The sequence below is a fragment of the Carassius carassius genome, chromosome 18 (genome assembly GCF_963082965.1).
Source record: "Carassius carassius chromosome 18, fCarCar2.1, whole genome shotgun sequence".
Lineage (NCBI taxonomy): Eukaryota > Metazoa > Chordata > Actinopteri > Cypriniformes > Cyprinidae > Carassius > Carassius carassius.
In genome coordinates, this window is record NC_081772.1 from 10,548,826 (window position 1) to 10,562,747 (window position 13,922).

General features: G+C 38.1%; 1 protein-coding gene across 2 annotated transcripts in view; it reads left to right on the forward strand.

Moving 5' to 3' along the window:
• LOC132092347 (forkhead box protein O3-like) overlaps nt 1–4,604 on the forward strand; it is a 28,964-nt gene extending 24,360 nt beyond the window's left edge. For both annotated transcript variants that reach the window (XM_059498531.1, XM_059498532.1), the window contains 2 exons: nt 300–1,732; nt 2,185–4,604. In XM_059498531.1, the coding sequence (XP_059354514.1) occupies nt 300–1,718 (1,419 nt within the window). In that variant the 3' untranslated portion in view covers nt 1,719–1,732; nt 2,185–4,604. The remainder of the gene's footprint in view (nt 1–299; nt 1,733–2,184) is intronic.
• The last annotated feature ends 9,318 nt before the right edge of the window (nt 4,605–13,922 follow it).

Genomic DNA, 13,922 nt, shown 5'->3' on the forward strand with positions numbered 1-13,922 from the left:
GGCAAATAGATAGATAGATAGATAGATAGATAGATAGATAGATAGATAGATAGATAGATAGATAGATAGATAGATAGATAGATAGATATATAGATAGATAGATAGATAGATAGTCAGTCAGTCAGTCAGTCACAGGACATCTAGATCAATCTATCTAAGATACATGTTATGTTCTAAAACTCCTGAAAATGAATCATTACAACATTTACAACAATTGACCAAATTTATTATTTCCTGAATCATGTGATGGTATGAATAATAACCACATTTTCTCTGCTCTCTGTCTGCTTTCTTTTTAGAACTCCATCCGTCATAACCTGTCCTTGCATAGCCGTTTTATCCGTGTACAGAATGAGGGGACTGGAAAGAGCTCATGGTGGATGATCAATCCTGAAGGGGGGCGGGGAGGTAAAGCGCCAAGGCGACGTGCAGTCTCCATGGACAATGGTAACAAATATACCAAGACTGCACGTGGGCGTGCAGCCAAGAAAAAGGCAGCACTGCAGGCTGCCCAAGAGGGTTCGCTGGAGAACGTGTCTACTAGTGGTCTGTCCAAGTGGCCAGGAAGTCCCACTTCACGGAGCAGCGATGAATTGGAATCCTGTTGGACTGACTTCCGATCACGAACTAACTCCAACGCTAGCACCCTGAGTGGACGCCTGTCACCTATCTTGGCCAATCCAGAGCTTGATGAGGTTCCAGATGGCCCACCCCTGTCTCCAATGCTGTACTCCAGCCCCAGCAGACTTTCACCTCCCTCAGTGTCCTCATCAAACTCCAAAACATGCCCGGCTGAACTTCCAGGGCTAGCTGACTTGACTGGCACAATGAATCTCAATGAGGCTGACAACCTAATGGTCGATCTGTTGGACAACATTGCCACACATGTGCAGGCAGTTCAAGGGTCTTCTGCATTCAGTTTTGGCTCCAAGAGCACCACATCACCCCCAAGCTCCTCTTCATCCCAAACTGTGAGCAACAACACTGGAGGATTCAGTAACACCATTTTTGGGCCTTCAGCAGTAGTCCTACGTCAGACACCCATGCAGACCATCCAGGAAAACAAGCAAACATCATTCTCTAGTGTTTCTTGTTTCGGGAACTCACTTCAGGAGCTGCTGAATTCTGATTCTCTGGTTATGCACAGTCATAGTGACGTCATGATGACACAGTCAGACCCACTCATATCACAGGCCAGCGCTGCTGTCACCTCACAAAACTCCCGTCTTCGCAATGGTCTCATGCTGCGTAATGATCCCATGATGTCATCCTTCAGTTCTGTGCTCAATGGGCGAAGCAGTCACCTGCAGAACAAGCAACAGGGTTCCAATGTTCAGGGTTCTTTGCGTTCCCTCTCCAACAACAGGGCGCAAAGTCTAGCTAACAATGCTAATAATTTAGTCTCTGCAAAACAGCACCTCCAGCCACAGCCCTCCATGTTGATGACAGAGACTTCAATTTACTCTGGGCTGAATGGAAGTAACGGGGTGGGGATCTGTCAACCCTCAGGAACAGATCGTTTTCCATCAGACTTGGACCTGGACATGTTTAACGGCAGTCTGGATTGCGATGTGGATTCCATAATTCGCTCAGAACTAATGGACTCTGATGGACTGGATTTTAATTTTGATGCATTGGTGCAAAACGCTGTTAGTTTGAATCCTGTGGGAAACTTCACCGGGACGAAGCAATCCAATCAAAGTTGGGTGCCTGGCTGATGGCAGTCACTTAGGTAGGCCAAAATATACAGTCATACAGTAGCTGTCCTTGTCATGGAGAAACAAAATGTCAATTTGACAAACAAATTTCAGTTTGATTAGGAAAGAACAATTTTTATAGGGGCCATTCAAACAGGACAAAGTTTTTGTGTTTAAAAAGGCAGGATGCAGCACTGTGGAATGGAAAAAAGGTCTAGAGACACTGTTTTTTAAACTTCTTTCAACTTGAGCACTGCGTTTTATGGAACGCTGTGTAATGCGTGAGTTGCTGCAAAGACCCAAGACACAAACACATCAGTCAAAGCTGTCTGTGTACCACATGTTTACATAAACCAATGGAAAAGCAGTGCAATGGAATGCAAAATCACTTTTTGTTTGAATGGCCCCTTATACTGTACAGGATGTGTTTTGTTTTTCTTATTACATTTCTTATTACAGAGTATTGCTTTTCTTTATTTCTATCTAGGCTCAGAACTGCAGAGAATAACAACTACAAACAAATATCCCGCACAAAAAACATCCAACAGACTTGAAGTATCCTTTGCCAAGTTTGCTGTCTGCGGCAAGCACTGGATGATATGCCTGTTTACAGGTCCATCTGACTACAACATGCTGATGATGTTTACCTTCAGTTCAGCAGGCCGAGACTATAACAAAAGACTGCCCATTGGAGAAACAAACAAACAAACAGCAAACTCACAGATCATTATGCAACATTATAAAATGTTCAAAATTATCCCTTTGCCTGTTGAAACATAGTTTCCTCTGTGGGGGTCTCTCTATCTGTTTTCCCTAACATTTTTGCTAAATGATTGGCTATTTCTGTCATCTTCTAAGCACTAACTGTGTAGTCATTGATTTATATAGAGGTGGAGAGTTAACCTGGAAAATAACAGAGCTCAGGTGGAGCAATGTAGCTTGACACGGTGCACTTCAACAATTGCTTTCATTTTAATTCACTGTTACCATACAGTAGTTAGTTCCCAATCTGATATATAGTTGCCTCATAATAATACTGAAGTAATACATTTTTGTGATTGAATGTAACCATATAAGGAGTAATTCATTTGTGTGTACTGTCTGTAACTGTACAAAACAAACCAAAAAATGAAGTCCATTTCGCAGGTGGAAGCGTCTTATTTAGCCAGCAAAGTTATGTTTGGACGTCTTGCATATAAATGTAGCCAAATGTAATGATTAAGTAAATATTAACTTGCATCGTGGACATTTCCATGCCATACCAGGTGCTAAATGATCAGTGTTGAGCCCTGTCCTATTATTAAGGCCGTCTGTGTTTCCCTGGCCATGAGGACATAGTATAATTGATTAGCATTAGCAATTAGCATCATGGCAGCATTTAATGATGGATGGGCCTTTCCTCTGGAAGTCTTCTTTACTGAGCAAAAACAATAAGCTATCTTTTATACATTTGCCAAATTACTTGAAAATGTAGGAGATGCTGGCAGCCAAAATCACAAAACACACACAGTGAAATTTGGGGACTTTCTGTCCCTGTATGCAAAATGCATCACTGTTGCTCAGGGGAGAGTGGGGTCTCCATTACAACATCAGGGCCTCAGCTTGAATTAATTGCAACCTGGCTGTACACAGTTTCATAAATGTGTTAGGGACATCTGAACATAAACAACAGTCTTCTAAAGTAAGAAGATGAAGCAACAGGAGTCCATCCTGTGTTATTGTCAGTTTCTTGATGTCTTTATGGGGGGTTTGTCACTTTATGATTCTTTGTTGTTTGTTTGTGCTCAATTTAATGATTAACTATTATCACAAATCATGTACAAATCCTAATGTTCTGTGTTTCTGTCCCTTGGAGAGGGTTACCCTTCAGTGCATATGTACATATACATCATGTGCAATGCATATATATGTATACATCCTGCTATACTTATGAAATGTAGTGGGTAAAATAGTGCAACTGTTAATTGGGGAGTTGGGACAGACATGGCTTACAGCAGAGGTGTCAAACAAAACGTTACTGTATGCATTTAACTGTTCCAGAGTTCATGTGCAGTACATGCATTTCACGAATGAATAAAGCTGCTCTAATAACCAACAATGTGTTCAAACAAAAGCAGAGCAGATTAAATGATCTATTTGACATATCTATTGATTGTATGCTTGCAGATTTGGTAATTCGGGAATATTCATCAAACATCATTGACAAGACAAGTTTAGATGCAAGAACATTCAACACCGTAATTGAAAGTGTTTATCTATCCTACTGCAGCTAAAAAGTAAAATCTAGTACAAAATACTGATATAATAAATGAAATGCACAGTTTTAGCATAATTTTAGCCATATGTTTGATACACCTGCTACACTCCAAGATCGCACACCCTAAAGCTTTTGACAAACTTAAACTCAGTTTTAACTAATGATATCCAGGATGCAATGAATTGGTAAATTGCCCATACAAGACATCTAATCCTTGTAAAAAAAAAAAAAATTAAATAAAAGAAATTCTGGGACACTATTTTTACTGTCTCAAAAACGTGCATGTATTCTTACACCTCTTTCATTAGAAAAAGAAATAAACACCTTAAAATTCTTGTTTTTCCAGATGACTGACACCTGTTTTCCCATTTACAACCAGTTGAGCATCCTCAAACAATACAGGTTTTATTTCCTACACCCGTCATGATAATCAGCAAATACCACTATTTCAACATTTTACCACATTGTTAGTAGCCGTACTCCCTCAACTCCTTCTGCTTATTACTTTTGCTCTATTACCTTTTATCTTATAGTCATATGGCTTCTCTACTAGATGTTTGTGAGTATTTTTCCTGTGTACTCCATTTTGAATTGTAATCTAGTTTCTATAAAAAATGGTGCACATGTAAATAAAGCTTGTTTGAGCTATATGTGTCTTCTGTTGTTTTGAGTTCATTTCAAATTCAATCCATTTAAACTCTTCTCAAGCAAGTCTCAACAGGATGGCTTTCCATCAACTATTTTGTGGCTTTCATTTAAAATTAATTTCCCTTTTGCTTATTTTCAGTGACCTCTTAAAACAGCTGTCAGTTTGGCGAAAGATTATAATCTTTGAAAATGAACACATTTCGTCCCTTTTGAATTATAAGGTTCTATCTGACATTTTTGTCTGAATTCTTATTCTGTGATTTATTTACATCATGTGATTTTTTTTTAAAGTTGTGTACATTTTTTCAAACTTTATTTAGAAAACAAAAAGTATAAAGTATGTGGAATGATATCTCAAAATCTGTCAGAATGCAGATAGAACCTTATTATTCTGAGGTGACGATTTGTCAAATATTACATTGAACCTTGGCACATTCCCTTTTGATATGGTGCACTGACAATATTTAAAGCTGAGTCATTTAAACCTGATTTATTGGACTTTGGTACACCTTAATGTATTCCCAAAGTGTCAGGTACAATGTTTAATGCCAATAAAAATGTCTAATCTCTTCTCTACATACTAATATAAGAGTTCACAAACAGGTAATATATACAATGACATAAAACGCTCAACAGGCAATACATAGTGTTGACAGTCTCTCCCTGACAGAGCCCTAAGAAATGTCTAGAATCCCCCACCTGTCCTATTGAAACACAGATGCACTCACACTCAATGTCTTGGTATTGTTAGCTAAAAAATAATAATAAAACTACTACAAATATTTGCGGGAATTAAAATAAAACTTAAAATAGAAATATTAGAATTTTGTATTTATTTATTTATTAGTAGGGCTGTAAGATTCCACATTTTTTGGAATCGATTCCGATTCCAATTCCTGGTCCTTTTTTTTTTTTTTAGATTAAAAGGAACCTAATCTCACCATGATGAATGCAGGATAGGTTGTATAATGTATCCTTCCTATAATATGAAGCTGAAAAAAATAAATAAATTGACGATACGAAAATTTTAGTTTTTTCAGCTTTGCCCGTGAAATTAATCATAGCCCAGCAAGGACATGCGTTAAAAATGAAATAAGACATGAAGTGTCTAAAATAAATGTGCACAGTTCAGCTGAATGATGAAGTTTACTTTGTATAGGCTACTTTGCATAATATTAACAAACCGTACACTGAAAAATAATAACCAGAACATTAATGACTGATAGAGCTCTGTCAATCAGATGCGCTCTCGTCCACTGATCTATGCTCGTGACGTATTATTTATAATTATCATTGGCTGATAGAAATGTTTAAAATATATATATATATATATTTTAGATGGTAATAAGATCAAGTGACGTCATGATCTATTCGTTCTATGCACGATCTATGCAGCGCTCAAAATTGTGGACAAGCCAGTTCCACCGTAAAATAACCTCTGAATCGTTTATATATATATATATATATATATATATATATATATATATATATAAAATTGAAAATAATCTTTTATCTCACAACTGTTGTAATTATGGCTTAGGTGAATTGTGGTTATGAAACGAAAGGCTACATCCTAAAATTCAAATGATCTGTGCCGGCTCGTTTTCTTTCTGTTTATTTTCGTGAATTTAAATGTGTGCAGCCTTTGTCGGATGTAGCCTTCCGTTAGAGAGACTCCCATAGATAAGCTTTGTTGAACTGAAAAATACTCTGAATGAGGAGTCGATTCCCCTTGATGGAATCGATTCCAACCTTTGGAATCGACTCTCCATTCCCAACGCCTCGGAATCGATTCTTTTTGGAATCAATTTCCCAGCCCTATTTATTAGGAAATGCTGCCTTGGAAACACACACAGACACACACACACACACACACACACACACACACACACACACACACACACACACACACACACACAAAAGTACTATAAATAGTACAAAAATAACACCAGTAAGACCAAATAACAATGTATGCCATGGAGTCCACATCATTCTTAGGCCACACCATCTAATGATTAATAAAGCATCATGCTTTATGATATTTCTGTCCCACTCACGTGTGAATTTAATCAATAGATCTATGATGACAGATAAGTAACAGTATTTAGGTGTGTATAGCATGAGGTATTTTATAATGGAGCATTTAGGTGTGTATAGCATGAGGTATTTTATAATGGAGCATTTGTGTGTAAACAACAAATAATGCGCTATAAATAAGCTAATGGATGATTATATTGTGTATCATGGGCGTAAGATGAATGCCTTCACCTCTGACTCCTCAGGTGAGCCTGAACCTGTCATTGCTGTGGTCTGGTCGGTCAAAAGCTGCGTGAGGAGAGATTGATGACATGGGGATCGGAAAACGGGGCTGTGGTCTGGTGTGGTGATGTCATTGCTGAAGGGATCGTGTGACATGGTAAATGAGAGACAGAGAAACAGAGAGAGAGCCTGTGTGTGAGGGATCTCAGGTTCACTATCCATTAGGCAGTAGAATACAATCTGCCTCAATGAAGTGTGCTGTACAGCATTCTGGGATTTGTAACTAAAAACATCATTAGGGCTTGTCACACACTACATGCACTTTACAGTACAGTACACCAGCAGAACATAGACCTGTATACACTCAGGATTTAGAGTAGGGATGGGACAGGATATTCAGCCAATCATCTAACAACTAATGAGTCAATTGGTGATTAGTAAAGATGACTTGCTTTTCTTCTTTAGAGCTTATTTTAGCTTGGCCTGGTTTCACAGACAGGGTTTAGGTTAAGCCAGGATTAGGTCATAGTTCAATTAGGACAATTAAGTATCATTTATAAACGTGCCTTAGAAAATAACATTACTTGTGTGCATCTCAAGACAAAACAAGGGCACTGACATATTTTAAGATCAATCAGTGCAAGTCAAAACAGCCCAGACATCCATTTATTCATGCCTTGTCTGTGAAACCTGGGGTATGTGTCTCAAAGCATTAAACACAGGTCTGTGCTGACTAACAGTTTCTTCCATTTGGAAGAAAAGTGCTGAGCAAACTACTACAAGGTGGAAAGAGGTTTGTACAATGCAAAATTGCAGAAGATAAAGATTACATCTGTGCATTAACCCAATTTAAAGCACTGCCGCTAATTAGTGTCAGGCTTCAAATGAATGCTGTACAATTTTCCCATTTTTTCTATTAATATTCATTATTTGTTTGAGAATTATGATAGTGTTGTGAAATAAAGGGTATAGTTATTTAGCTTTTATTCACTGAATAACAGTTACCCTATTAAGGGGCTGCACTCCAAATCCATACAATATATAAGGAACACCTCTGATTGGTGATAAGTGTAATTTTACAGCTCTCCATTGAGACCCCTAGTTTGAAAAGCTAACTATTCTTTTTTAATCTAATATAATTTCTTTAAAATCAATATTTTGTTTTCTAATTTAATTTAAAGAAAAAATCAATAAAAACTCATATTGATTAAATATACTTTATAGGGATAAACGTTGCATTTTAGCTTTCTGTTTTCCTTCTGATCCCCTCTTTCTCTACATAGTAAAGTATTAAGAGTGTAGAATCTTATTTTGAAACTTGGGAAAATCAATAATTTTGGAATTTTGTTTGTGGCTATTGCTACAAATATAGCCCAGCGACTTAAGACTGGTTTTGTGTTCCAGGTTCACATATGTCATTAAATAATAATGTTGATAAAAAAGATGAATAATTCAATGAATAATAATAAATTTCCTTCTTTTTCTCTATAATTTTCCCTATAATCCTTAATTTAGAGGTATCAACAGAGTTCAGTTTTGTAGTGTGCTCTGCACTCCAGATGAAGATACAATAAAATCTGTATGAGATGCTTTGCATGCACACAGACCCATATAGATTCCTCCAACATTTGCTGGAAATGTAAAATATCAGAAGGATAACAGTTTTCACAGTATAAAAAAAATCTGAGTTTAAATACCAGTTTGCGTAGATTATATAAAAAGAAAAACAGACAACTCGGGGTCTGTATGAGTGAGATAAAGCAAGAAGATAAGTTGGGGGAGATGGAGAGACAGCCATTAGGCAGCAGATGAATGGACAGGGAAATGTGCAGTGCTGTGATCAGTGAGAATCTGAAATCAATGCAGACAAAGAAATCCTTAAGTGAAGGACACATGAATCTACTCAATCAGCTGCCAATTACCTCACTCTTTTCAACCAACAGAGGCCTGATCTAATTGCACAGCATAAGATCCTGTGAATCTTTGGTAATTCTATCTTCAGACACTGGTAGCCTCATTTAGCAACTGTATCTAGTACACTTGAACCCTGTTTAGTATGTTCCCCTCCCGCGCCACCAGAGACGTGAGCTGCCGGACCCGCGATCCGGATGGGAACCGCATCCGTTTACACGGCCGTCGGGCCAGGATGCCGGGCCGTCCATCCCCTGCCAGCGCCGCGGCCAACGAGAGTGATGCGGCCGCTAGAGGAAGCCACCGCCCCTCGCGCCCCGGACCGAAGAGAGGAGCGCGTGCGGCCGCCGGACTCCGCCCCTTACCTGGACCCTTCCTCCATGAACACTGCCCGACCCACACGAACCCCGCAGCACGACGAGGACACCAGATTCCCTGTTTATTTTGGACTCTCTTCCCCTTTGGCCACTTTTATCCCCTGTTTTATTTGATTTCTGTTAATAAAAGCCTCTCCGAGGCCTGACGCCACGCCCACTGTGTCTGTCTTGTGCTCCTCCCGCCACACTAATTACAGTATATGGGTCCAAAACAGAGCCACCAAGTAATTATTTAGGTGTTTCTTCCTTGCATTTAAGAATAGTTATCTGAGAATCTGCACCTGTCACGTTATTTTATTTGTAACATTTTTGTTTAGGTGACTTAAAGGGTTTTAATTGTTTTTCACAGCTTTAAGCATTTATCACAATTGTTGGATAGGATTGGATTGGATAGAAGAGCAGGAAACGGGACTGTGAACAGTCAAAAATTCACAATAGGTCACACATGACTCAGACGAGAACACAGAGTACTGTGGAAACAACCTAGATAAACTTTTGACTAATGTTTTGTGTGTCTTGGATTTTGATTCAAATTATGCAAGTCACTTGCATCAGTGAGAGTCAGATTATCATTCTTACATTTCGTCTTGCCGTTCCTAATTATTTACCATCCAAGTTACAAGCATTTAATTCAAGATCATCAAGGTGTATATATATATACACACATCTCTCTCAAACACACAAATGCACACCTGTGTATGTATATCAGGGACAGTGAGGGAAACATAGCACTTGATACTGTTCTAATGTCCAATAAAGTTTTGAGATCCTTTTCTCCTATTCCTTTCATCTCAGTGACCATTCTCTCTCTTATGAACCATCCCTTTTATTTTATAACAATCTCTCTATGTCACTGAGACAGAATATATGAGTCCCTATGCTTTGTTAGACAATAGAGTGAAAATCTACTGCGCACATTCCATGCCCTAAGTGATTTCTGACATGATTACAAATGAAAAATGGACAATAGTCACGATTTATTAGCACCATTATGTGCATCTCTCACATAACATAGACATATTCACCCTGACTTCTCACACAGACACACACACACACCAACCATCCAACCACACACTCATCTCTTTGTTTCCCAGGCCAGATGAGAGCTGTAGATTCTATTCATTATAGGGCATACAGACCCACAGACATGAGCTTGGGAATAAAATAGAGTAATGTACTGTAGAAGGGGGTGGGGTGAGAGAAATAGATAGAGTACATTTATGACAGTCCTTAGGGAACCTTCTAATCAGCAGTGAAGGGAGAAATAGGGCTGTACCTACATAAATCTTGGGACAGGGGAGAGGGGGAAGGCAAACAGTAGTGTAGCACCCCACAAACACAAGAAACAAAAACAAAGAGTCCCATTGTTTTCACACCCAAAGAATTACTCACATAAACCCCATGCTCATAGAATCATTTCTAAAGAAAAATAAGAATGAAAGAAAAGTCCTTTACCATACTATGAGTATATCTGTTGGATAGTGTTCCTGTGGCTCAATGGTAGAGCATTGTGTTAGCAGCGCAAAAGGTTGTGGGTTTGATTCCCAGGGAACACACATACTGGGGGGGAGCATAGCCTGAATGGATAAAAGCATCTGCTAAAAGGTTTCACCAACAAGATATTCCAAACAATGATGCAACTGCATGACTTGACTGACACAGACACACTGGTGTTTTGTTACTAAATGAATCTGCATTTTTTAACCAGTTCAATAACCCATTCAAGGCAGACACTTGCTTCATTCCTGAATGAATCAGCCATTTTTTAATGAACTGGTAGAATGAATGACTCACTCATAAATACAGTGACTTGCTGCCACCTCCTGGCGGTTTTAATTTTATACATAAATGTATCATCACTTTATATTTAAACAAATCTCATTGTATTATTTATGCAGTTGTAATCACACTGTAAATGCATTCATGCCACTGCTATCCTCACTACTTTCTATCTCAAATTCTATCCCATAATCCATCACCTACCTTACGTTAAGCGGACCTTGGTGAAATAGGGTGGACCTCAGAGCCTACTCTCAAGTAGGCCTTCCTCATTTTAAAATATGTGAGATAAAAATAGGGAAGCTAATTTCGACAGCTAAAAACTGCATTATCAGTTTTTGGATGAAATAGAAAAGGACAAAATATAAGCAAAAAATATATGCCTAATTTAAAATAGCCAGAAAATCCAGAGCATGCTCGGATTGGATGGAATGCTCAGCTTGACAGCCATTGCATTTACCATTTGCCATAAATAGAAGCCCACAAATGGATACTCAGCGTTTATCCACCAGAAACGTGTTACTTATTCTTTACATAAAAACATTGGGTGGACCAGGCATCAATCTGAGTGGACCAGTTCCACCCTTGTGCTTATGTAGCCTCACCAATGCTTTGCATTGTATCCTGCACAATAGTAGCTGAATTCAAACAAGGTAGAACAAGTGATTGAGTAGGTGCTGGGAAGAGACAATGACAGCAGTGTTTTCTGGGATTAGGTTACTTTCCCCACTGAGGCAATCTGAACAATCCCCAGCTTGATCAGTGACATTTCCAGCCATGTTTTTTCCTCTGTCCTGCTTTTATGAATCAACCACAGATAAATATGCAAAGAGGCATGTGAACTACAACAGCCAGACAGGATTAAAAGTGGAGGACCACAATAACCAAATTAAAGTCGGCATTATGGTGATTGTCTTGGGGTGAAGATATGTTTTAAAAACATTCATTTTACAAATGTAATGATGTGCTCACACAACAATAAATCAAAACAAATATTTTTAAAAAATCATAAATATTAAAATAAAATATTTAATAATAAATAATAATATTTTTTGATTTCATGGTCACTTTAACCTCAATTAAACATAGCCCATTTTCTGTTAATCTTACTTTGGGTTAAGTCGCACTGCTTAATGTCCTTGTCATACACTGCCTTTTCCTTATCACCAGGTGAGGGAGCGAATGTGTGTCCAAAGACTGCCCATAAAGAAGTAGTTGTCAAGGAGACAGCAGCCAGAAAATGATTGTCCTTGCAAAGCAAACCAATTTACCTCAGTGACGTAAAAGAAGAGCAACCACCGTCAGTGATGTAGAATGTGCGTATGTGTCAAGGTTCACAAGATAATTACATTTACACCGTTCATGCAGCCCTCTAAATACAGATTTGTGCATCTCATACAAACATTATCTAAAATCTGACAAGCTGAGAAATGCAGAATGCATGACATATTGTTATTAAGATTGCCATCTTTGGTACCACACTCCCCTAGTGACAATGAAAGAGGGCAACCACATCCATGCAGCTATTGGCCAATGAGCACTCTCGTACTAACTCCTTATTGGCTAGCTCGTCAAATCATACTACACCAATGAGACTCCTTGTATCCATGAGAATGAAGCTTGTAGAGCTATTTCAATATAACCCCTGAGCCAAATGATTGCTCATATATGCATTATACTTTATGAGGAACAGAGAAACAGTAGATTTAAATTAGTACATACTACATATAGTGCTGGACAACTCATATCAGTCTTACTTGTGAAGTATTTTTGACTGCTTTTCATTAAAATAATATTATTGGCAACTATTATTGGCAATACTATTAACTCAGTTAAGATCTTTCACGTCACTAATAAATTAATTTAGCCAACGACTGTACAGTAAAACATCGTGGACAGATTTAAATGAGAACACAAGCTTTTTGGGGAAATTAAAAGAGACAAAATATAGGTGTCAGTTACAGAAGAGTGACAATCACTTTTTATCTGACATTTGCAAAATGTGTCCTCTATTAAAGTTACCTACCTCACGAAATTTGAGTTAACATGCTGTTCTTATTTGAAGAACGCCACAAATCTGTAGCTTTAAAGTTTTATTTTTCTGGGTGGGTAAGTATCAGCTCACCTGTCATCTGTGCGTGATTACGTTTCGCCTCAGGCGTCTCTGTGGGCTTTGAATTTTAGGATTTATTTCACTGAACACCATGCAAATGCAAAAAGTTTTGGGGAGTAATATAAAAGAATGCTCCATTTACTTTCAGACTAAATAAAAATTAGTATGTTTTCTTTATCAAATAGGTCAAACAACAAAACCCTCCGTGTGTCACATGACCATGCGCGTGGCCGACCGTGATTGACACTGGAGTGCGTGCCTCTCTGTCTGCTGTCACACACGTTCGTCTTTCTGGATTAAAGATGATCTCTTTAAAATAGTGAAATCAAGGCCTAGCTCGTTTGGAAGTCAAGGTGAATGGGTATATTATTTTTCTGTGCTGTTCACATCGTGTACTGCCAAAGAGCAGTAAATTGTCTGATGAAATAGGCTGCAGGCAACACTTGATACTAATAGTGTCGTGGTTGAATAAAAAAAAAAAAAACTAATAGTGTCGTGGTTTATTATTGTTTTTGTCGGTTAACGTTACGTTACCTGAATATAAAATCGCAGATCAAGTTGTTCATTTTAAGAGTTTTTTTATTTATTTTCTTCAAGTTTTTAGTTTTTTTTTTTTACTTTATATGCTTTAAATGTGTCGTTTTGCTAACTTTACACCAGAGCTACTGTAGCAGCGTTGTGCGTTTCCATGGTAACGGTGTGTGGACGCGCACGCTCATCTCACTTGTTTCCTAAAAGCAATCGTTGTTACCAAAAATAATTCAGTGGAACTTAATAGTTGGCTAACGATGATTTCGGGAAACGCACCCCTGAATGATATGAAATTGTTTGTATGTGGGGTAAATTTAAAAAAGTAATCAGATATGAAATATTGAAAAACA